Source organism: Syngnathoides biaculeatus, chromosome 13 (assembly GCF_019802595.1).
Source record: "Syngnathoides biaculeatus isolate LvHL_M chromosome 13, ASM1980259v1, whole genome shotgun sequence".
In the NCBI taxonomy this organism is placed as follows: Eukaryota; Metazoa; Chordata; class Actinopteri; order Syngnathiformes; family Syngnathidae; genus Syngnathoides; species Syngnathoides biaculeatus.
In genome coordinates this window covers 19,040,718-19,064,842 of record NC_084652.1, presented here as the reverse complement: position 1 = coordinate 19,064,842, position 24,125 = coordinate 19,040,718, and the positions used below count along the sequence as shown (strand labels likewise).

The 24,125-nt window shown below is 41.0% G+C and overlaps 2 protein-coding genes across 2 annotated transcripts; both read left to right on the top strand.

Annotated features, from left to right (window-relative positions):
* The first annotated feature begins 700 nt into the window (after positions 1-700).
* LOC133511190 (crystallin J1C-like) lies at positions 701-5,233 on the top strand. The gene is made up of 10 exons (XM_061839883.1): positions 701-853; positions 963-1,026; positions 1,903-2,079; positions 2,346-2,444; positions 2,570-2,662; positions 2,748-2,904; positions 4,282-4,397; positions 4,510-4,587; positions 4,685-4,824; positions 4,932-5,233. The coding sequence occupies exons 2-10, from the start codon at positions 963-965 to the stop codon at positions 5,028-5,030; spliced, it is 1,023 nt and encodes a 340-aa protein (XP_061695867.1). The 5' UTR covers positions 701-853; the 3' UTR covers positions 5,031-5,233.
* Positions 5,234-5,896: 663 nt separating this feature from the next.
* eif2b5 (eukaryotic translation initiation factor 2B, subunit 5 epsilon) lies at positions 5,897-23,883 on the top strand. The gene is made up of 16 exons (XM_061839816.1): positions 5,897-6,129; positions 6,345-6,469; positions 6,564-6,749; positions 9,162-9,339; positions 13,314-13,394; positions 13,479-13,556; positions 16,260-16,572; positions 16,666-16,811; positions 16,943-17,081; positions 17,161-17,262; positions 17,352-17,453; positions 21,176-21,266; positions 21,338-21,461; positions 21,583-21,708; positions 21,791-21,901; positions 23,744-23,883. Exons 1-16 carry the CDS (start codon positions 5,971-5,973, stop codon positions 23,804-23,806), a joined length of 2,124 nt encoding a protein of 707 aa, XP_061695800.1. The 5' UTR covers positions 5,897-5,970; the 3' UTR covers positions 23,807-23,883.
* Positions 23,884-24,125: the final 242 nt, after the last annotated feature.

Genomic DNA, 24,125 nt, shown 5'->3' with positions numbered 1-24,125 from the left:
TCGGTGACCGTTGCATATGTCGACTGTGACATTAATAATGACAAATCTGAGTTCTTGGAAGAAAAGTAAACTTCAACAAGCCTGTAATTAATGAACGTGTAACAATGTAAAGTGCAGTCGCAATCAGGATAAGATATGGCATGCGTAGTGGCTCTTGGTTTTAAATAATATGAACTATTTTTCCACACGACTAACTAAATAAACCCATATGTCTGATGCAAATAGGTAATATTCTTCCAAAACACAAATCAGTAACGTCTTTGAAATCATGAAAGAAAGTGGTGAGAAAATATCTTTTAAACGTCATGATATTATCTTAATTTCAGATATCAATAGGCATACGTCACTGTTGTCAAGCCAGTGGGTCACGTTAGAGTCACGGTTGCCTCTTCGCAGGCCTAATTAGAGTAATACTAAAATTAGTTTATGATTTAATCAATTAAATCCTAATTCATCCAGATATATTTTGGAAATACTGAATGTGTTGCAGTTGGTGCCTGGAGTAATAGGGTTACTCTAAACAGTAAAAGTATATTCTGTATAACATACAATACTTCATAAGAAGTGTACTTTTAACGGTTGGGATAGACCAAAAAATTATATGATGGATTATAATAACTTGTCTTTCTTGTTAACAACTACTGCATTATCAAACGTACTTTGGTGACGACGTTGTTGAGGTGTTACAGCTACTATCCTTTGAGGGGCGCTATAGCAAAGAAAATGTTCATTTCTTCTTGTTTGTTTCCTGTCGTGGCGAAACAGAACATTAGTTTTATGTAAGAGCTGTCAGTGAAAACGGAATTGTGTTGGCCTGCACACAAGACGTTATTCAGCAGATGAACAAAGAAAGGTAATCAATGACGCAAACGAGTCGAGATTTAATGGCTAGAGCTGCTGTTTAAAGCAAAATATGCTTGTGTCTCCTATCCGAACATTGAAAACTTAATGTTGTTCCACAGATGGCAGCAGTGGCTAGCAGAGCAGTAGGAGCTGTTGTGGGATCAGCAGTTGCAGATGCAGCAGGTCATTTACAGCACAGAATAGTTTTTAAATGCAACCTTGAACACAGATTATTTCAATTTTCAATTTCTTTATGGTCAATTTATAAAGTAAACAGTCTCGTGTTTGTAAAATAATTGTAAGAAATAATTTCTAAATATCTGCCATCTGTTTTTATGCGCGGGTGTTTCCGTATGACCTAATATTAGTCACCAAACAGCGGCATTACACCAATTCAGATAAATAAGTGATGAATAGATTCTCAAACTAGTGTCGGATGGATGGATATGTAGTATGATAGATTAAAAACAGTTCATACCTACACATAGGAACACATGCCAATAAAACAATGCCAAATATTCCTACTGTAGCCCTGGGCCAATCAAATCTTTAGATATGATTGAAATATTGCTTAAATCTGTCATCCTTACACTTGGATTCTCACTTGTCATACTAAATTTCTTGTTAACAGACGATTGATGAAGGTTTTCATTTGTTCGGTAATACCAAACCCAGACCAGCTAAATTATGTAATTGCTATCATTGGAAGTTAGAGAATATTTATTTGGCGTTGTGATTGTGCCTGTAAAAAAAGGCCCAAAAAGTTTGAGAACTGCATTAATCATGCATGTTTTTGGGGGTGTACGGAGGTGACCAGAGTACCCAGAGAAAACCCACACAGGCACGAGGAGAACACAGAAACTCCACACAGGGACGCCGGGATTTGAACCCCGGTCCTCAAAACTGTGAGGCAGATGTGTTCACCAGCTATGAACTGCTCCACTTAGTGTGTTTTATATGTAAATGTAACAAATACTCTTAGAACCAATCAATTATACTGTATGTCACAATGAGAAAAAAAACTTGTTTTTACCTTACATGATGACTTGTAACTTACAGCGCAGCCGCTCCACTGGGTCTACGACCTTCAGAAGCTGCAAGAGATCCTGGCTCAGGAGCCGAATCCAGAATTCCACCCGAAATCGGCCAACCCCTTCTACAGGAGACAGACGGGTCAACAGAGCTGCTATGGGGACCAAGCATATGTCCTGCTTGAGTCTTTGTCTGAGTGTCAAGGTCGACTTTTGTGACACATCTTACTGACACGCTAATCAACAGCCACATTCTGGCCAAACATAATCCCATTAATATTTGTAATTATATATAGTTTATTGTGAGAACTATTTGAAGCTTCAAGTTATCCAGAAAAGTAGATGGCAATGAAATTACATTACTGAATGGAAATGTTTATTTTATCTTCAAATGCCTGCTTATTGTCTTTAGATGTTCCTGTTATATTTGAATCTTGACTTCAATCTGATTTGTCAAATTCCTCTGATCAGGTTTGAATATTGATGATCTAAAACAGCGCACACTAAAATTCTTTGGGCCGGGGTCAGAGTACGACACGCCTGTCAATGATCCTTACAGGCAGAGAGGCGGTAAGAAGCCATACGTATACATATTTTAAGTCCGGACCCTTGATGTTTTTGATGAAGATACACACATTTTGTGATTTTCTTGCATTTTCTACTCACTACTATGGTAATCCTTTGTTTGTTTGCAGGTCCAAGACCTCAGCTCCCCATTGAGGGACCGTGGAGACATGCGAGTTTGAAAAGCTTTCTGAAGAATGTGGACTCTAACAAAGAGGAGACAGGTGAAATAAACTTGGGCTCTAAGATTGAAGTAAGTGATGACACAATGAAAAGAAACAACTAACCATAATACGGTATGATCTACAGGTTGTGAGACAGACTGTCAGATTGATGGAATAGCTAAACTTGCTCCCATAGTGGCTTTTTACGCAGGGAAACCAGACATGTTGGAAAAGGTTGAGCAGGCTATCCGGGTCACACAAAACAATGACGCGTGTGTGGCAGAGACTTTGGCAGCTGCCAGGTCAGTATCTCTTTGGCAGCGCTTTGCTATAACTTCACGACGAGAATACATTTTTAGTACATCAGTGTGACCTTGACTGCTGACTCTGGTCACACTTGTGGTAATGCATTAGTTCTCTCCAGACTGGTGACCAGGTCGTGGTGTGCCCTGATTATGGCCCAAAGTCAACAGTGAGGGACTACACCTCACCCATGATCCTCATAAGGATAAAGCATATAGAAAATGGAGTGAAGAATTTGTAATAATCTCAATACAACATAATTTCCAGCTGCAGCCAGAAAGCTTTCAATGTAGTATCACTGCGTTCATAAGATGACAGCCAATGAGCATGCACTGTCATGAAGACACTGTTTCTTCACGGTGACGAGTACAGTGGAAAAGATAATTTCAATGATTTAATTCAAAACATGAAACTCCAGCCGTCCATCCATTTTCCGGATCGCCTATCAACACTTTGGTCACGGGCGTACTGAAGCCTCTCCCATTTGACTCTGGCTGAGCTTTGGGGTACTGGTAACTGGATGCTAGCCAATGACAGGACACACAAACAACCTTTTACACTCATATTTACACCTATAGACAATTTATATCCTTCAGTTAACCTACCACACATTTTTGGAATGCAGGAGTACCTGAAAAAAAATATTTTTAAAATTTGATGATTAAAAATTTTAAAAACCCAAATTCACATTTTCAAAAAATTGTAATATTACAAATTCTAAAAACAATTACATTATTTTTAATGTAGAAAATGTGTTCTTGTAATTAATGAATATGTCTAAATTGTTTCAGTTTGAATCCAACAGTTGAAACAAACACGTATATTTTTATACTAGTTTATTGAGATGCACTTTTTTGCACAATCTTTGTACCAAGGAAAGCCTACAAATCAAAAATGTGTATTAAGATAAGAAGAATTCAACAAGAAGTGACTTTAATTGGCATCAACATTCGAAAAAATTGCTTTTGTGTTCTCTGAGTAATTGATAAATAGCCTACTTTCAAAGTGGGCAAACTCATTCATATTGTGCATTGTAAGCCAGCTCTGGAAACAGAACATTTCCAGTCTCAGGAGTCAAGTGAGAGAAAAAAAATTACATATCCATTTTTTTTCAAACTTGCATAAAAAAATAATAATTGAATGCTATTGCACTGTACTTCTGATACCAAGCCACAAGATTTCAAGGCATTATTTATGGATATTTTCTTAATCCAACTAACCAACCAACCAAGCCTTCAGTTTTGCAAAGGGACTGAAATCCCAAACAGGTTATGGAGTGTCGCACTGTGATCCTCTGTATTGTCAAAAAGCTGAATTAATGAGTTAGGATTAACAATTTGAACATTTGAGCAACCATATTGTTGTATTTTCCTAAGGTTCTTGGAGTATTTCATCCTAAATGGTCCTGATCCGAAAGCTCTGGATGTTGTTATCGGACAGCTCAATGACCCAAACAGAAAACAAAGACAGGATTTGGACAAAGCTGTCATTGGTATGTGTGTTGCAATATGTTGTTGCGGTACCGACCCAAGCTGACTGACTCATTTGAGCAAACCTCACTGTGACAGTTAAGATATAAAGTTTGATTTGTGGTTATTTTTCAGGGCATATTCTTCAGGTAAAGGAAAATTTATCCAAAACTCCCCAGGAGCTTATTCCAGCCATCTTCCCAAACACCTGAGGTGTCAATTTTACTTGTCTTACTTTAAATTTGTTAATATGAATTAAAAAAGGACCGAAATGTAGCTGTGATCTCATCAACAAATCGTCTCATTTTAGGTTTACCTGGTGCGTTCCAAGCAGCGCTGCATGGAGTCCTTACAGCCAAGAACTATGAGCAGGCCGTTAGAGAAACCATGCGCTGTGGGGGATGCACCTGTAGCAGAGGCTCCTTTATTGGGGCTTGTCTTGGTGCACAGGTAGGATCAATTCTTCAGTTAGTATTTAACATCTACTGCCTAAAGTGCACACTACAAATGTACACTCACTACACGACTAATACTGCCCGTTTTTTTTTTTCTTCCAGCTTGGGTTTGAGGGAATTCCAGCTTCTTGGGCCTCCAAAACTCACCGATATGAATCTGTGTTAGAGCACAGTGGGAAGATAACAAAACACCACCAGTAGTTTATTTTCTCTCAGGCAGCCTTGATAGAGAACATTTCTGTAAACAGTTGGACTCTCACAGAGCAGTCAATGAAGGTTCTTGTCTAAAATTGTTGACAAGAGTCAGATGCTTTTGTTTCTATGACTGTTAAGCTTGTTTTTCAGTTGTTCTTTTCATGGATTTGTGTTCTACTCTTGAACAAATAAAAAAAAAAGAAAGATTAGTGGTGCTGAGTGTTTTTGTTGGAGATTGATTCTGCTGTTTCATGAATGCTGATTATGGCAGAAAAAAAAGAAGTACATTCAAGAGTCTATACTCTTCCAAAATATCACTTTGTGATGTGGTAATTACACTGTTCATTGTTAGGGTCTTATATCCTCTTTCAGGGGAAAATTCTATACTGTATTGATAAAATAAAATGGCGGGGGGCATCTAATTGTGACACAGGTTAAAACTATTTAACAAGTTGGGAACAAAAATATTGAGTTTCTCTCGCCGTGTGTATATATTTTTTATATTTATTTTTGTACATTGAGCTATATTGTACAATGGAATTCTTCTGACCCATAACAAATTATTTACAGGTGCATTTGATAATTTTACAACATTCTTGTCAACTCCTGTTCAAGTTTTGAAGGGCAAACATCTCACTAGAACGGTATAATACAAAATACAATGGTGTCATTGAAACTATACATGAGGACTTCTTGAGTGACATTAAGGCCTAAATGGTTTTTTAAACCATGCAACGTTTATAGAACGGATTAGTGTAAACTACTGCGTACAGTGTAGGGTGCGAATAGCCTGCAAATGTGTGTGTGTGTGTGTGTGTGTGGGGGGGGGGGCAAACAAAAACATGAAGCACAACAGAAGTGAATACTTTTTTTCGCGCATCGGAAGAATCCCACCTCGGCCACCGTAGCCGTTTCTGACGCCATCGGGTGGTTGTTTCAGTGGCAAATGAAACACTTGAGCATGGCCAGTAAAGGACCCAAACAGAAAATTTCCGGGAAAAAGGGTGGCTGTGAGCAAGATGAAGAAGAGCCGCAGCTGCAGGCGGTTTTAGTCGCTGACAGCTTCAACCGGAAGTTTTTCCCTGTGACCAAAGACCAGCCGCGGGTAAGAAAGGCTAGCAGCTGGCTACCAGCTGCTAACCATGCTGTGAAATCTTTACATGGCTTCTTTCTTCTTATTCTAATACAAACTAATTATTTACACGGGAATCATTATCAACTGATATCGAAGTTCTCTGTTAGTAATTTTGTTTAACTCTTCATAGTTTGTCATACGACTGTTAATTGAATGGAATGTTAAGTGTCAAACTTTGGTGACAGGCGTTGTTGCCTCTTGGTAATGTTGCAATGATCGACTACACTCTGGAGTTCCTCACTTCCACGGGAGTCCAGGAAACATTCGTGTTTTGCTGTTGGATGGCAGGACACATTAAGGAACACTTGCTGTACGTACCGTCAATCAACACTATACTTAAGCTGATGATGGGAGAAACGTCAGCTCTATTATGTTCTTTTTTTTTTTTTGATTGTTTCTGATAGGAAGTCCAAATGGTGTCGGTCGAACTCTACGAACACAGTCCACATTATCACATCAGACCTGTACAGATCCCTGGGAGATGTGCTCAGGGATGTTGACGCAAAGTCTCTTGTATGCTCAGATTTCTTGTTGGTCTATGGAGATGTCGTATCCAATATTGACATCAATCAGGCTCTGCAGGAGCACAGGTACGACTATGATCTACTTCCAAATGCTAATAAGATGTGAGTACAGTGCTGCAAAAACTACTGCTGCCTTTGTCAAATTCGAAAACCTTTGAATAGTCATCCCCACGTTAATGCATAAAACAAATGTAAATATCAGATTGATATAACACAAGTGATCTTAAAATGTTTTAAAATAGTAATCTAATTTATTTTACAAAATAACTCAGGTGACCTGTGTGAAAATAATTACTCTTCTTGTTACATCATGATTTAATAGTGGTTAGTTTTTAGTGATGACATCCAAACCTGAATGCCTCCAGACCTGTTCACTCAAGAAATCACTGAAACTGAATCTGTCCCGACAAAATCAATTCATACAAAAGATTAAGAAAAAAAAGGTGCAATGACACGATCCAAAGAAATACCAGAACGGTGGAAAAATAAAGTCTGCAAAGGGTTACAAAAGCCATTTCTAAAGCTTTGGGACTTCAGCGAACTCTAGCAAGACCCATTATCCTCACATGGAGAAAACATGGAACAGTGGTGAATGAACCTTTCTCAGGAGTGTGGCCTATTTACAAAGATTACCCCAAGAGAACAGTAATGACTCATCCAGGAGGACACAAAGGAACTGAGGACAACTTCTAAAGTACTGTAGGCCTCCCTTTTCTCAGTTAAGGTCCGTGTTCATTATATCACACAACAATGAGGAAGAGACCAGGCAAACATTGGATCCATGGCAGGGTTGCAAGGCAAAACCCACTGCTGATCAAAAAGAAATAAAGGCTTGTCCTCCTTTTGCAAAAAATATAAGAGTATTATGTGGACTAATGAGCAGAAAGTTGAGTTTTTCTTATTTTATTTTATGTGTAGGTCTGGATGCATCTGGTGTAAATGTATCACTAGCATTTCAGAAAAATAAATTCATCCCAACTGTCAAACATTAAGTGATGGTCCTGGGCCTGCTTAGCGCCTTCAAGACCTGGACAACCTGCTGTGATCGATGGAACCATGAATTCTGGTCTTTCTCAAATCTAGAATGAGAATATTCAGATGTCAATTTGTGACCTAAAGCCAAAGCTTGGGTTCTGCAGCAGGATAAAAATCCAAAACACACCAGCAGCTCCTCTTTTGAATGGTTTAAAAAAAACCCAAAATGAACGTTTTGGAATGCCCTCATCAAATTTCAGACTTGATTCTGATTGAAATGCAGTGGTATGACCTTAAAAAGCTGTTCATATTACATAAACCTCAATTTTTGTTGGATTCGAACAAATTCTGCATGGAAAAGTGGACCAAAATATCGCCACAGAAATATGAAAGATTGGTTGCCAGTTAGAGAAAATGCTTGATCTCAGTTTTTGCTGGCAATTATTTAGGTTATCGGGGCCATTACATTTCCACAAAACTTTAAATATTTTTTTTTGCTGAATAAATAAAATAACCACTTCAAACCAGCATTTTAGATTCACTCGGGTTATACTTGTCTATTTTTTTTTTATTTGATGATAGAGTATGGAAACTGCAAACATGCAAGAAGTTAAGAAAAGATTCCAATACTTTTTACACATGACTGTAACTGTTGCTAACATGCCAAGTGTGTCATATATTATTCAGTTAATGGTCTCTTTTCTACCCAAGCTTTGCTATGGGTTATTCAGCCCCTGTAGTGGTCAAATTCAGTGGTGATGAATATAAATGTGAAATATAGAGGGGGAATGGTACTAAAATCATGCTTCACTGGAAATGTATTGCACATGAAATTACATTAAAAAAAAAACCTAAAAGTTGAAAAACAAATGTTTTTTGTAGATTAAATAAACATTTCGTACCCAAAAATTAAATACAGCTAAACTGTTCTTACGCATTGATGCTTTGGTGTACAGTGAGACCGCATATTTGCAGATTTTGGACTCTCAAGTTTTTTTTTTTTTCTAATTATTGTATTTTCATGGTGGTAAAGGTCTTAAATTCTCTTCTAAATAGACAAGGCAGCACATTAGACATGGTGCTTTACATTTTGGTGCACATTATTTACAAACTGAGGTCTAACATTTGCAATTCTGTGACTCGTCCAATGAAGTATACTTGATCACACCGGTTACACCGTTATCATACATGCTGGCAAGTGTTTTAGCATGTATGTAAGCCACCATATGATGGCGCTCACAAAGCAGTGATGAAAAATTACAATTCACATCTGTTAAGCAGAAGAAGCTTACATCGCCCCACTCGCGGCCTGTGTAGTCAGCTCATTACTGACAATGTCGTACACACTCACAGTGTCACATCGAAACTAAAATTATACCACAGCAAACAGAGTAGCATAACTAGCAAATAATAAAACAAAAGAGTGACTCACAAAATAATTGACACAAAACATGCACTTTAAACGCTATTTATGTTGTGACCAGTGAGTTTTATATCCTTAAGGCAGCGTCGAAAGATTGACAAGAACATCTCCGTGATGACGATGCTCTTTAAGGAGTCTGCGCCAGGTCACAACTCTCGCTGTGAGGAAGATGACGTGATTGTTGCAATGGACAGCAAGAGTCAACGAGTTCTACACTACCAAAAGACACAAGGCTTAAACAAGTTTCATTTTCCCATGGTAAGGGATTTCTTGAGAAAAGGTTGCACGGTATTCTGTTCTGACTACAACCACAACAATAAATCACAATGTCAACTTGATCAACCTTATTATTTTTTCAAAGGCAAAATCTCAAATACTGCAAGTGAAATCCACGTTTTATGTTCTTATTAGATGGAGCTTAATGCTATTTCTGGTAGATTTCAATGGGCTTAGGACCAATTTTACTGATGTGTCATAATGTTTATGCTCCCCTTGGGTAAAATTTTTCCAAACTTTAATTTTGACTATCATAGCTAATGCAGATGACAGTCATATTTGGCAGTGTCCCCTGATGGCTACAGTTCAATTGAGGTGTATATGTCAAGCAGACCACGAAAAGCTCATCCATGCTTTTAATCACAAGTTGTTGTTGTTATAGCAATGTACGACGGTAATCATTCTCTATCAAGGTCCAGAAAGTGAGCTACATCGGCCGGGGAGCTCAACAGGTGTTCCACCGTCAGTGTGGTCGGTTTTTGAGCACAGTTGAAGAGATGATGCATATCGTGGGGGATGACATCACACAACGGGCATTTATCGACGATGTTGTGGTGAGTCGATGCTGATAGTTGTTGAGCTTCTGACACCAGCCCGAAGAGAGTTGTGATAGCGTCGATCTCATGGGCCGCGGGAGTTGTCTTTCGGATTCAGCAACTGGAGGAGGGTAGCCGTCTAACACGATGTTGGGGTTGTAGCCGGCGATCCCGTCGGCTACGCCGGTTCGATGGCTCGCCGAGAGGCTGCGCCTGTAGTCCTCTGCATCGACGGCCGGCCGATAAATGTACTGCACGATATCTTGGACGGTTTTGCGCACCGCTCTGGGGCACGCTTCTTGCCTTGTCATCTCGTGATTAGGATGTCCGGCGAGGTAGCACTGAAGCGCGTATAATTTCGTGAGCATCACACTGTTTTCGCGTACCGGAAGGCGTTTCGACTCGACGTGTAGGTTATTGATGCAAGACATTTTGTGGCAGCCCGTGGCGGTTCGAAGGCCAGTGGAGGGAGTCCCAGTGAGTTGGCATCAGGATCGATCTTCCGATGGCCTTATACGTCGTGAGGCGGCTAGGCACTTCAGAACGTGAAGGGATCAAAGGTGATGCCAAGGATTTTCGGATTACGGATCGTAGGAATCCGATTGTCTCCAATTTCGATGTTCAGTCTCGTCGACTCTTCGGTGTTCCAGGTGGTGAACAGCGTGACCGATGATTTTTCAGCCGAAAGTTGGAGACTTCGGGTGGCAAAGAAGTCGTGGACCGTGCGTAGGTATCGGTTCAATGCCGTGCACAGTGGTGGGATGGAGGAGCCACTGGCTAGGATGATAAAGTCGTCGGCGTATGATATCACGCTGATGCCTGTCGGCAGCCTGGGCAATTTTGAGATGTAGTGATTGAAAAGCAGCGGGCTCAGAACACCTCCTTGGGGGACGCCTTGGCGAACTTGTCGGCTCAACGATTTGGCATTGTTAAATTCAATGTATGAATACCTGCCGCATAGGTAGTTGGTGGTCCAGCACTTGAGCGAAGATGGTAGGTCCGACTCGATGATGTCCGACAGCAGCATCGAGTGGCTGACTCAGTCAAACGGATTGCTCAGTTCAAGAGCAACTGCAATGGTACGGTGGGCAGGCTTTTTGGTTGGTAAAGGCATGGAGCACTGTGGTTGTACTATGACGCTTCTTGAAGCCATGCTAGTGTTTGGGAGTTCTCAGCGACTCACTCAGGGCGGGGAGGATTAGAAGCTGGAGCGTCTTCCCCAGCGGATGCAACAGATTGATTGGACGATAGGACTTCCCTTCACCGATGGGTTTCCCTGGTTTGTGAAGCGGGATGACACAGCCGCGCATATGGTTGGAATGTCCAGGGTGGCCAATGAAAGGTTGTAGATGTCAGTGAAGTATTGGATAGCCTTTGGTCCAAGTTGCTTCATCATCAACGGGCATATGCCATCAGGCCCCAGTGCTTTGGAGTTTTTGGACACTTTGATGGCCGTCCCGACTTGCGCCGTCGTGAAGCGAGAATGGTTTTCACATGACATTCCATGGAAGGAGTGCAATGTAGATCAAATGGAACGGTTGGAAGGTAGATGTTCAACGAATTGTCGGTTGAAACGTTGACATGCGTCCCAGTTGTTTTTCAATTGGACCCAGTTAAATTCAATGGCAGCATTGTTTGGCCGTTTGGTTGGATTGCTCAAGGCTTTGTTGGTCGCCAGAGATTTTTCGGCCCCTGGCTGGATTTTTTTATATGTTCAATCCACTGATTTTGACGGTGCTCGGACACCAGACGGTTAATCTGGCGTTGCATGTTGGGAAGTCGAACATCGGATAGGTCTGCTTGCCGGATGGTGTCACGTTCATCGCCGAGAAAGGCCGACGAGGCAGGGTAGTTTGGGTGGACTTTTGGCATACGGCCGGAAGGAACATATCGTTTGGCCGCTCGATTCACCATGGTACGGAAATGTTTCTCACCGGAAAAAAGGTTGGTAGGGGCGTCCTCCAGGTTGGCATCGACGAAAGCCGTAAAATCGTCCCATTTTGCCTTTTTAAAGTTGATGTAGGTGCATTTTTTCGACACGATTAATTCCTCTGATCTTTCAGGTGCGATCGTTATGGGATCGGACGCTAGCGAAGTCTCAACTCACCATGAGCAGCTGGCTAAGAGGTTGGCGCTACTCAGACTAATCTCGGGGGAGCTAGCGGAGTGTGCCTTGAGTCAAGTGGCACAGTCGTCGTTGAGAATTCCAAACCTTGATGAGTTGATTTCGTCGGTAAGGCCGTCACCACGACGGTCACTGGGGAGGTGGGGGTCCCACGCCAGGGAGTGACCGTTCAGGTCACCAAGGACCGGGGTATGGTCGCTGGTGACTAGGTGGCCGATTGACGCGGAGTCGCCAGTCAGACAGGAAGATGCTTGTGGGATGTAAACGTTGAAAATGGCTACTTCGGACGACCCGGACCCGACGGCCAGACACTGTTGTTCGATAACGGGGTCGTTGGTGGGAGTTGGCTGGACAACACAATAGTTCACGCTACGATGGATGATAAATGCTAGGCCGCCTCCAGCTTCGGGGTTGTGGTCGTTTCGTAGGACGGTATAGTCGCCGATCTTGTTCAGATTTGACCGCTGAGTGACCTTGGTTTCTTGGACGGCGGAAAGGAGGATGTCGTTCCGCGACAAACGACATAGGTGCTCATTTGAGATGGACCTACGTGCCTGCACCACCCCTCTCCACCCCTGGAGTCACCCAAAGTCTCAAACCCCCTAGTACGAATGGTCAACCATTTATCTCAAGTAGACTTGACCATTGTAATGGTCTTCTGACTGGACATCCCAAAAAGAGCATCAAGCAGCTGCAGCTCAGGTTTTGACCAGAACAAAGCAGTCAGAGCATATAACTCCAAATCTAAAGTCTTGACACTGGCTTCCAGTCACCTTTAGAATAGATGTTAAAGTTCTGATACTGGTCTATAAATCATAAAATTTAGGTCCTGAATACATGAAAGAAATGCTTACGGAATACAAACCAAGTAAAGGTTTATGATCGACTCAGGTCTAATAGTGGAGTGCAGAGTCCAACGCAAACATGGTGAAGCAGCATTTAGCCTTTATGTTGAACACAAATCAAATAAGTTGCCAGTAGAGGTGACGTCAGCCCCAAGAGTGAATGTTTTCAAATCCAGGTTGAAAAGTCTTCTTTTTTTCTCATGCTTTTTAGACTATTTCCGATTTTAATTACATTTCTTGCACTATATGCTGTTTTTAATTGTATTTTTTTATTTGTCATTTCTTTGTTTCTATATTTTGTTGTAATTTTTGTTTTTTTTTCCCCCGTTTTAAATGTTTAATTTAGCACATTGAGCTACCTTGTGTATGAAATGTCAATATAAATACATTTGCTTTGCTTAGTATTTTTCCAAAATATGAGTAGTAATTAAACTATTGCTGCATCCCCAGAACATTTTCCACAATGGAAGTGATGTGTTTGAAATCAGACATGACCTTCTTGACTGTCACATCAGTATCTGCTCACCACAGGTATGACCTATTCAAAGACATGTCCTGTTGAAAGCATACTTTTCCAAACGTAAATGGGTAGCATTTCTTTGTCTCATATTCTAGGTCGCTGAGCTCTTCACTGACAATTTTGACTACCAGACGAGGAATGACTTTGTCAAGGGGATTTTGGTCAATGAAGAGGTAATAAACAGAAATTGATATTTGCAACAGTGAAGAGGATTTGGAGGATTCATTAAAAACTCGAGGGGATTCATTAAAGCCCAAATTGTTCATAGGTGTGAATGTAATCAAGAACGGTGGTTTGACTATATTTCCCCCACTATTGGCTTGCGACCACTCCAGGGTTAAAATCATGTAAGATAGGCACCAGCTTACCCACAACCCAAATACAGATGAGTGGTATATAAAATGGAAGGCTGAATGAATTAGATTATGACCGAAAAAGAGAGACGAAGATGAATTTAAAATATATATACAGTGGTACCATTACTTACGAATGTCTCTAGTAACGAAAAAATGAGGTTACAAAACACCTTGAAAAAAAATTGTCTAGTTACAAAGGAAATTCAGCATACAAAAGGAAAAATTTGGCGCTGGAGTGCCCAAATTCCACCTCACATAAACATCCTACATCTTGGTTTGTTTGGGGCAATGGAGCTGATCTCCCAGTGGCTATCGCTGTAGCATCTCCTTGGCATCCCATTAGCTAGGAAGGACATCAGTCTTTACTCATCATGCTTTTTGATTCCCTTGGACACTCGACTATCACGCTAACGGTGTCACAAGCTAACGCACATTGGAAAAGTACAACTTTTATTCATCTTTCTTCACCACGGGCCCCAAGAAACTTTACTGGAATTAAGTTGTGTGCATGCATACGTTCATACGTATGTTTACTCTCGCCTGTGAAAGTTTGCTTCCTCCTCCGTCCGCCACGATGTCTTTTGCTTGTCAAGCATTATTATCTTTGCATAGTCGCACAACATCAAAGGTAAATTAACATGTTTTTTTTATTATTCTTTACATTATGTACTTTGAATGCTAATTTTTGGCAGCGGGAGTGGCGGTCGGGTGGCTTGGAATTGTTTAGGCTATTTACATCTAAATTGTGTTTCTACTTACAAAAAATTCAGGTCATGAAACGACTTCTAGAACGGATTCATTTTGTAAGTAGGGATACCACTGTACTATCAGCAGCCCGATATATGTTTTACACATGAGAAATTAACAGCAGCAAGCAAAATTAATTTTCTTATACATCACAATTAACTTGTATACCATTGCTAACTTCTTTTATGGGTCACAAGAATGTAAATAGGAATGCTTGCTGTACAGCTGGCAAGTGATACGTGAATCCAGCAGCACGAATAAACACAACGGAGCAAAACCGGTATTTGTAAATGCAGTTGAAACCAGATGTTTACACATGCTTTATACTGTAAAAATACACTTTTTTTTCAACCCCCTCACTCTCCGATGTGAAATCAGACTGAATTTTTCCTGTTTTAGGCCAGTTAGGATTACCAAATTATTCCCATTTGCTAAATGCCAGAATAATGATGGAAGGATATTTGTAGACAATTTTTCAGTACTTTTTGTTAAGTGAAACGTTTACATACATCTAGTATTTGGTACCATTACCTTTTAAACTATATCATTTGGGCTAGACATGATGGATATCCTTCCACAACTTTCTCAAAATAGTTTCCAGAAATTTTGGCCCATTCCTCTTGACAGAACTGTTGTAATTGAGCCAGGTTTTTAGGCAATGTTGCTTCCACATGCCTTTTCAAGTCAGCTCATAAATTTTCAGTTGGACTGAAATCATGAATTTGCGATGGTCACTCCAAAACTTTGACATTCTCCTAATGCCATTTTGTTAGCAGTTTGGCAAACACTTGAGGTCATTATCCATTTGGAAGAGCTATTTGATACAAAATACAACCTCTACTATTTTCGAGGTGAAATTATGTTTCTATCTTAAACTGAAGACATCCCCGCATACGACCTGTAGTTGTTACCGCACACCAAATGATTTTCCAGCAAAATGAAAGTATATCAAGGATTCAAGATATCAGTGCCAATCTCTAAGAACACACTGTCACAGAATACCAGGCAGCGGCAGAGCCATTTACTCCTAGAGAGGCTAATTACATTACTGCCAATAATTACAATACAAAATAGTAATTATGAACTGTTGGGAAGTTTATAATGGCGTATCCATAAAATGGTTCATCACTGGTGACAAGTTTTGTCCTACTCTCAGCCACTTTAAAGTAAGGGAACCTTAATGTGGCCTTTAGTTTCCAGTAGCTATCTCATATTTGAGCTTTCTTGTACAGTTAGAACTGAGGACCTTTTCCCTGTTTTTATACATCCATCCATTTTCTGAACTGCTTATCCTCACTAAGGGTTGTGGGAGCGCCAGAGCCTATCCTAGCTATCATCGGACAGGAAGAAGGGTACACCCTGAACTGGTTGCCAGCCAATCGCAGGGCACATAAAGACAAACAGCCGCACTCACAATCGCACCTAAGGGAAATTTAGAGTCTCCAATTAATGTAACTTTTTGGGGATGTCGGAAGAAACCGGAGTGCCAGGAGAAAACCCATGTAGGCACGGGGAGAGCTTGCGAACTCCACACAGACAGGGTCGGGATTAGAACCCCGTACCTCAGAATTGTGAGGGCAACCCTCGAACCAGCTGCCCCACCGTGCCGCCTCCCTGTCCAGATGTAAAACCGAATTTAAACCTAACAAAATACAGCAGCTGACAATGTCATTCACAAATTGATTTCCTAAATCCTCTGCACTGCTCCTAGAACCCAGGTTGTGTGATTTGACACAGCTCCAATTTCTTTTTTTTTTTCGATTTCCCCCTCAGATCCTGGGGAATCAAATACATCTGCATATCACCAGAGATGGTTATGGTGCCCGAGTGTCCAACTTGCTCATGTATGATTCAGTGTCGTCCGATCTGGTGAGACGGTGGGTCTACCCGCTCACCCCCGAGGCTAATTTCACTGACCAGAAAGGATGGAGCTGCACTTACTCCCGCCACAATGTCTACCGTGGGTCAGGGGTCACCCTTGGCCTTGGCAGCGAGATGGAGGAGAACGTACTCATTGGCTCTGACACCAGCATTGGCGCCAATTGTTTTATCTCCAACAGCGTTATCGGTCACAACTGCACCATAGGTGAGCTCACTGGAAAGTTTTGGTAATAGTTACACTGGAAACAAATAGGTTGTCCAACACAATCTCTAACTTTAAAATGATTTTGTGATTCAGGTGACAATGTAACTTTGGACCACACCTACATCTGGAACAATGTTCAAATTGGCTGTAATGTGGTGATTAGGCATTCTGTGGTCTGTGACAACGTTGAAATCAAAGAAGATGTCACGCTTAATAAACAGTGTGTCCTGGCGTACAATGTAAGCAACACGTACTGTCCGGATTATAAGTATTCTCACCACAAAAAACACCCTTTTTTGCACAAAGCTTTTCATACATAATGCAATGTTTAAAATGTACATGGGTTGTGTGTGACTTACATGTTTGCAAGGTGGTGATTGGACCACACATCTCTGTGCCAGAGGGCACTGTGGTGTCCATGCATTATCCATCAGAACAGGAGGATGATGATGAATTCCTCAGCGATGGTGCCACTTTTGGGCAGAACAAGGATAAAATCAAACAGAAAGGTCTTTTTATTTATTTATTTTTTAAACTCAGGCAATCCCAGCTGTAGTAGCAGTGCGCTGTAATTAGTTTCCTTTGCAGCTTTTAACCCCGCTGAGGTTGGAGCAGAGGGACAAGGGTACATCTGGAAAGCCAGCAGTCTGGATGACACAGATGATGAAGAGTTGTCGCAATGTCTCTGGGGTAGGACAAAAAAAAACAAGATGTTATTGCTTATTCATGCCTCTGGTCCATGAAGTGACACTGTCTCACATACTTTCTTGTTGTCCAAGGTTTGACGTTAAACTCCAATATCGAGAGCGAGAGTGAGGACAGCGAGCCTGAGGCTCCTGATGAGCCAGTGATTCCTTCCCCTGAAATCGATGATGCTAAAGGTGAGTCAAGTTGCAAAAGCTGATTAAAAACCTTGTTACTGCGGTGTGGTCCTTTTTGGAAAGTTTACTCGTTAATTGCTGGTATACAAATATTTGGGTCTCTTGAGTGCCTGCCCACACATCACGTGTGTTTAACAATGTCTACATTGACAGATCTGCATCTTAATAAATGTAATTTAGTGGATTGGTAATGTAGTACTGACTCCACTAGCAAAAATGACTTTCTTGCCTTAACGAGTTTATGGGTGCTCGCTTTCCCCACCCACACTCTGGGTTGTACTTCAAGTAGAAGTTTCCTTGCTCGTTCCATCACGTAGCTCCCCCCTGCCCAGTTTAGCTATGTAACGGCCACGGGTGGTGCAATGAAACTTCCCACAGCTATTTACAGTGCCTTGTGAAAGTATTCGGCCCCTAGAACTTTTCACCCTTTCGCCATATTTCAGGCTTCAAACATAAAGATACAAATTTTCATTTTTTGTCAAGAATCAACAACAAGTGGGACACAATCGTGAAGTGGAATGAAATTTATTGGATACTTTATACTTTTTTAATAAATAAAAAAACTGAAAAGTGGGGCGTGCAATATTATTCAACCCCTTTACTTTCAGTGCAGCAAACTCACTCCAGAAGTTCAGTGAGGATCTCTGAATGATCCAATGTTGACTGATGACTATAAGTAATCCACCTGTGTGTAATCAAGTCTCCGTATGAATGCACCTGCTCTGTGATAGTCTCAGGGTTCTGTTTAAAGTGCAGAGAGCATTAGGAAGACCAACGAACACACCAGGCAGGTCCGAGATACTGTTGTGGAGAAGTTTAAAGTTGGATTTGGATACAAAAAGATTTCCCAAGCTTTAAACATCTCAAGGAGCACTCTGTAAGGAATCCTCTTAAAATGGAAGGAGTATCAGACCCTTGCAAATCTACCAAAACCCGGCCATCCCTCTAAACTTGCACGGGTGCAGAGGACGAGAGCTTCGTGGGTTCCAAAACACAGGTAGGCAGGCTCGACGGTGTTCAACAAGTACTGCGGCGGCTTTGAACATCCCCCGAAAACAGCACGGCTCGGCTCCATTATATGCCACCACGGCGCCAAAAATCAGCCACACCGGCTGAGGTGCCGCGTTCGGCGGTCACTGCTTCTGCAAAGGCTGCGCGTCGGGCTCTGGGGACGAGGGCGGCCTCACTTAGCCGCGTGCGTGCATAAAGCGCCCTGGCTCGACTGTGTTGCTAAGTATTGCGGCATCTGTGAACACTCCGCTAAAGCAGGACGGCTCTGTCATAAGCCACACCTCCCGGCTCATCTGCGATGGCTCATTTCCGCCACGGAAGTGGATCGGGCGGGGATGCAGTTTGGCCGTGATCGCATATCATCTGAGTATGGCTCGAAACAATAGTGTAATATTGCCCCGAGGGCTCGAAACAATAGTGTAATATTGCCCCAGTAACTTCACTCAGTTATGTGGCGTTCTCCTTTTCGAAAAGAGCTTCAGTGTCAGAAGGGGCGTGTTTGTTTCCCAAAGTTGCGTGTTTTCATTGGCGAATGTCCGGGTGACATCACGGACGGAGGATGCTGCCAATATGGCGACCACTTGGATATCGTAGAATGACACATCTGTAACTTTGCACATGGATGACGCACTCTCCGCTCACATTTATTTTTTCGTATAGACATTGAAGTGAATAATGTTATATGTATTTTTCATTACAATATCTATTTTAGAATGTTTATAGGGATGACACTTGGGCTTTAAAGCTCAAGTCTCGTCAAACGGATGATTTTTGATATATTATTAATGAAAAACCCACAGCCAATATGGTCCCATGTGTTTTTTCACCACAAAACATGATTTTGACGTATACAGCTTTTTGTAACTCCCGCCATGAAAATCCTCTCGAGGGATTTGTTTTCGAGAAGAAGCAGGAAGTGATGTACAGGACAGAGGCGCCGCTTAGTGGACTCGTTTGTTTCCATTAGTTTTACCTCCGGGAAGGTAGCTCGTTGTTCCTTCATGTTAGCCAAAATGCCGGCTCATTGCATTGCTGGACATTGCTTGAACACTCGGGAGAATGGAATTACCTTTCATAAGTTTGAAAGAGACCCTGCTCGTTGTGAAAAATGGATTGCACGGGTGCAGAGGACGAGAGCTTCGTGGGTTCCAAATAACAGGTAGGGGTTTATTGTGGCAACTTTTGACTAACTGAAATTCCTTTGGTTTTGCATTGATTTTGGTTTTAATTTTAGACTCAGCACCATAAAGTTTTATTTTGTCCAACACATTACAGTAGAATCCTCTTTTTGCGGGGGACAAAGACCAAGCCTGATGGTTACTGGCAAAAATGTCAGAATAATTAACACTCCCTTATAGGCCTGTCATGATAATATTTTCAAGGTTATATAGATTCCAAAAACTATCATGACAAATGATAGTTTTTAGCACCCCTGAAATGATTGAAAAATAAGGGCTGCTATATTATTTGCATTATTGTTATTATAAGTCCCTTTCTTGTCTATTTTTTTTCTCTTTATGGACCCCCCTGAGTCTGAAATAAAGAATAACTAGCTGCAACACTATGTGGTTGGCCCGTTGAAGACGAGACCGTCACTTTTCAATGAAGTATATGTTAACGTCTGCTTTTGTCAATGATTATGGATAAACACACACAACCTTTGAGCAAAGCGCTGATGACATTTTAAACAACATCGTGGCGCTTGAATGAGCCATTTAGCTTGTTAGTTTGGGGCGCACAAACACAGTAACAGTTGTGTGAATCTTCAGCGGTGCACATGAAGCAAGGATGTGCAGACTGGGCGGAGCCAACACGAGCAAGTTCGTAGTGGTCCACTGGCATGCCGTAAACCCACGAGCAGCTAATGACGCAGATGTCAAACTCTGTCAGCTCACCACAACAATGACTATTGGAGTCTGGAAAAACTCCGCTCCATTTTATTTATCGAGCAATAAGTCGATACAGTAATTATTGTGACAGGCCTACTCCCTTATAATTGCCAAAAAAGTCCATCCCCACCCATGCAGTGGTGTATGAGTGGGAATGGATTTGTTCCATGGCTATATTTTAATCACCCACATTAGTACGTTTATCAGCAGCTCATCCTGCATGTGTCATGACGTTGTCTTTTGCCACACGGCCAAGTGACAATGAAGACGGATTGGTATCTCCTTGCATACAACGACAATTCCACGATTTGGTTGAACTCGCCCCTTCACAGAGATGCGCCACGTGCTGTGCCAGATTAGCGCTAAAGTAGGAGAATAGAGCCTGTGACGTTTAGTTAAAAGCCTTATACTGTAAAAGTAGAAAAAGGCATTTTAAAAAAATCTTCATGTTTACAGACTCCAATGCCACAATCAAGATGAAAGATTGGTAAAAGTGAGCAAAGCTTGAGTCAAGATACTTGGGAACTAGTTTAGGTTGTTGAAAAATGGACTGTTCCCTTCAGTAATTATCCTCAAATGAATATTTATGCTTACTCAATGTGTGGCTGATTAGTTTTTGTATTTTGTAATTGTTCCTTTTTATTTAAATCCTATAAACTTAAATAAGCTTTGGCCAGGTGCCGTACAGATGTATTACTAACAAAATAAAGATGACATGATCCAAATAAAGAATAAAGTATTTCACTAAAACTGAAGTTTAATGATACCTTGGTTATGATAGCATTGCCTAAGCAACAAATCTAATGAACTTGAACTTTTTAGTGTTCCAGAAGGAGGTGCAGGGCACCCTGCAAAGAGGCATGGACGAGAATATCAGCTGCGACAACCTCGTGCTTGAGATCAACTCTCTCAAGTAAGTGCTAACATCTGGTGGAAGAGGTTTAAAAACAAAAAATAAACACAAGTGTGTGACTCTTGGGCCAGGTATGCCTACAACATCACTTTACAGGAAGTGATGCACATTCTCACCGCAGTACTGTTGGATCTCCCGTTTCAACGTCACAGCTCTCAGCTCACGGCATCCCAATACGTCGCTGTCCTTCTGCCGGTAATGCTTCTATTTATGGGCAATTAATTTTGTATGGACAAACCCAGTGAGACAAACCCCCATGTCAATGAAGGAATGAATGCGTTCCAAGACTTTACAAACTTGTAACAATTCTTCTCAGTTATTGGAGAAATGGGCACCAGTGTTTAAGAATTACATGAAGAGATCGCAGGACCAACTGGACTGTCTGTCTGCATTCGAGGAGCACTTCCTGGAGCAGGACAGTAAATGGGCTGCCATGTGCAAGGTGAGCCTCATCTGCATGACATCAACGCTCGCCATGACCGAGAATACTTGGAGATGAAATGTTTCTGTTGTTTACCATCTAGATTCTCATGACCATGTACCAACTGGAGATCTTGGAGGAGGAGATGATTCTGCGCTGGTTTTCTAATGGGGTCATCTCTGAGAAGAGCAGACAACTCCGGAAGAACCAAGGGGTGAGTGCCCACATCACACCAGTAGTGTTAAAAATGTGGTCAAATATTTGAGAGTAAACATCCATGGGAAGAGAAATTGGGCAATTTTGTGAATGAGCATGTATATAAAGATTTTGCTTTCCCATTGGAAAATCTCTCTGGAAAATAATACAATTTAAAGGTCTACTGACATGTAAAGCATGATTTTTAGTATGTTTTTAATTAAAAAAATAAAATAAAATGGGCAGCCGGAATGGACCCATCCGTTTTTTTCACCACACATCATGATGTTGTTGCATGTGGATTTTTGCATCTCTCGCTATGAAAGTCCTCTCTAGGCATTTGTGTTGGAGAAGAACCAGGAAGTGGCATTTTTTGGAGTAGTGGGGTCGAGTGTTTATATTGGTTTATACCGAAAAAGTACTTGTTTTTTCAATCGTTTTAGCCAAAATGCCGGCACGTTGTATTTCTGGATTTGCTCGAACACTTGAGAAGATGGATTCACTCTTCACACTTTTCCAAAACACCCGGTTCGTCGTGAAAATTGGATTGCACAGGGGCAAAGGACGAGACGGGTTTTAAATGACAGGTAGGTGTGGATAGAGCTATTAAAAAATAATAGCTGTGGGGCATTAATTTGTCTCACAGTATATAACATACAGTATGTCATGTGTGAATTTAGAATAAATCGCCTTGGTCAAACTGGCAACATATAACAAAGCACTTGTATTACATTTACACCACTGGGGAGTAGAAAGGAGCACTCCCCCCACCGGTGTCTGGGCACCCCTGAAGTAGTTACTTCACTCGGCATGGGTCCTCCTGAGTACGCTACATACTGTCATACATACTGTGGGGGAGTCTGTTGTTAGTTAGAAGTGATCCGCATATCTTCTAATATAGCTCAAAATGATAGGGTAATATTTTCCCGGTCACTTCACTTCATTATGAGACGTTCTCTTCTTTGAAAAGAGCTTCCGTGTCAGAAGGTGCATCAGAAAAATCAGAAAATCTCTTATTCATCTGGCATAGCAGGTGGTTCAACGTCTTCTCAATGGCGACTGTCCCAGTGTGACATCTGCAAATGATGTTGCAGGCAGTATGGCTGCCACTGGAATGTCAAGTGACCCTAACTCTACTTCTGCAACTTTGGGCATGAATGACATGCTCTATGCTTTTTTTTTTTTGTATAGACATTGAAGTGAATAATATATGTAGTTTTCATAACATCTTTTTTAAAATGTATATAGGGATGTCAGTAGACCTTTAAAATCATTTCATTTCTACAGATACATTTTCTTTTTTGATATTTAATTGAATAATATTTTTTTTCAATTGATTAACAAAAATGTAAATTTCGAGTTAAATATTAGTCATTCAGCGAGACAATCTTCATATTGACGGAACTTGCATGAAATATGGTTATTTTTAATCAAGGTTATGCAAAAATGTTCTCCAGGTATAGTTAATCTTCCTATTATGAGCCAACATTCAATTTAATAAATTCCCGTTTTATTCCCATTTGAATTTTTTTTTTTTCCAAGAAAATTCTTACAGTAATAGACTCAAGTCTAGTCTATATTCGTTTAAAGGAATGTAACCAAAAAAAAAAAAAATCACAAAGGGAAATGGATGCACTGGATGAATTATACCGTGGGGACTATGTCCTTTGGTGGGCCACTTTTTACATTTTAATATTAATTTACTTTCCACTTCACAATTATGTGCCACTTTGTTCAAAATATGAGAAAGGTTAGTTGGTTGTGTGGTGTGTGTGACAAGATTAATTTTCAGTAAAATGTTAATGTTCCAGGGATGTCACTTTTACAAACATTCGCCTGCTTTTTTCTACTATCCCTAAAGCTTCAGAAGTTCGTCCAGTGGCTGAGGGAGGCTGAGGAATCGTCAGAGGAGGACGGTGAATAAACAGCCATTTGGATCGGTCAAAGTAGAAAAGAACTTGACAATGGAATGGAACCGAAGGTTCCATTGTTGTTAACTATGTAAAACTGACATCCATCTTTTGTTGTGTGTATGCTGTGAGTGGAATTGTCCAAAGGAAAGAAGAGAGTCTGGGACCTCTTGAGGAAAAAGTAGAAACTTTTTAATTTTGAAAGGTGTATAGCTACGTGCATTACAACCACTAAACCTTGTCTGAAACATTTTTATCTTAAACCAACCATACATGAAATGATTAATTGAAAATATTACTGAAGAGATAGTGAATCATCTATTCCATGTATAA

What these genes read in the sequence shown, in the direction of transcription:
- eif2b5 (XM_061839816.1), top strand. Translation starts at nt 5,971, where the DNA reads ATGAAACACTTGAGCATGGCCAGTAAAGGACCCAAACAGAAAATTTCC. An exon ending in AGTGTGTCCTGGCGTACAAT is followed by an intron (nt 16,812 to 16,942) that starts GTAAGCAACACG and finishes CATGTTTGCAAG; the next exon opens with GTGGTGATTGGACCACACAT. An exon ending in ACGTCGCTGTCCTTCTGCCG is followed by an intron (nt 21,462 to 21,582) that starts GTAATGCTTCTA and finishes AATTCTTCTCAG; the next exon opens with TTATTGGAGAAATGGGCACC.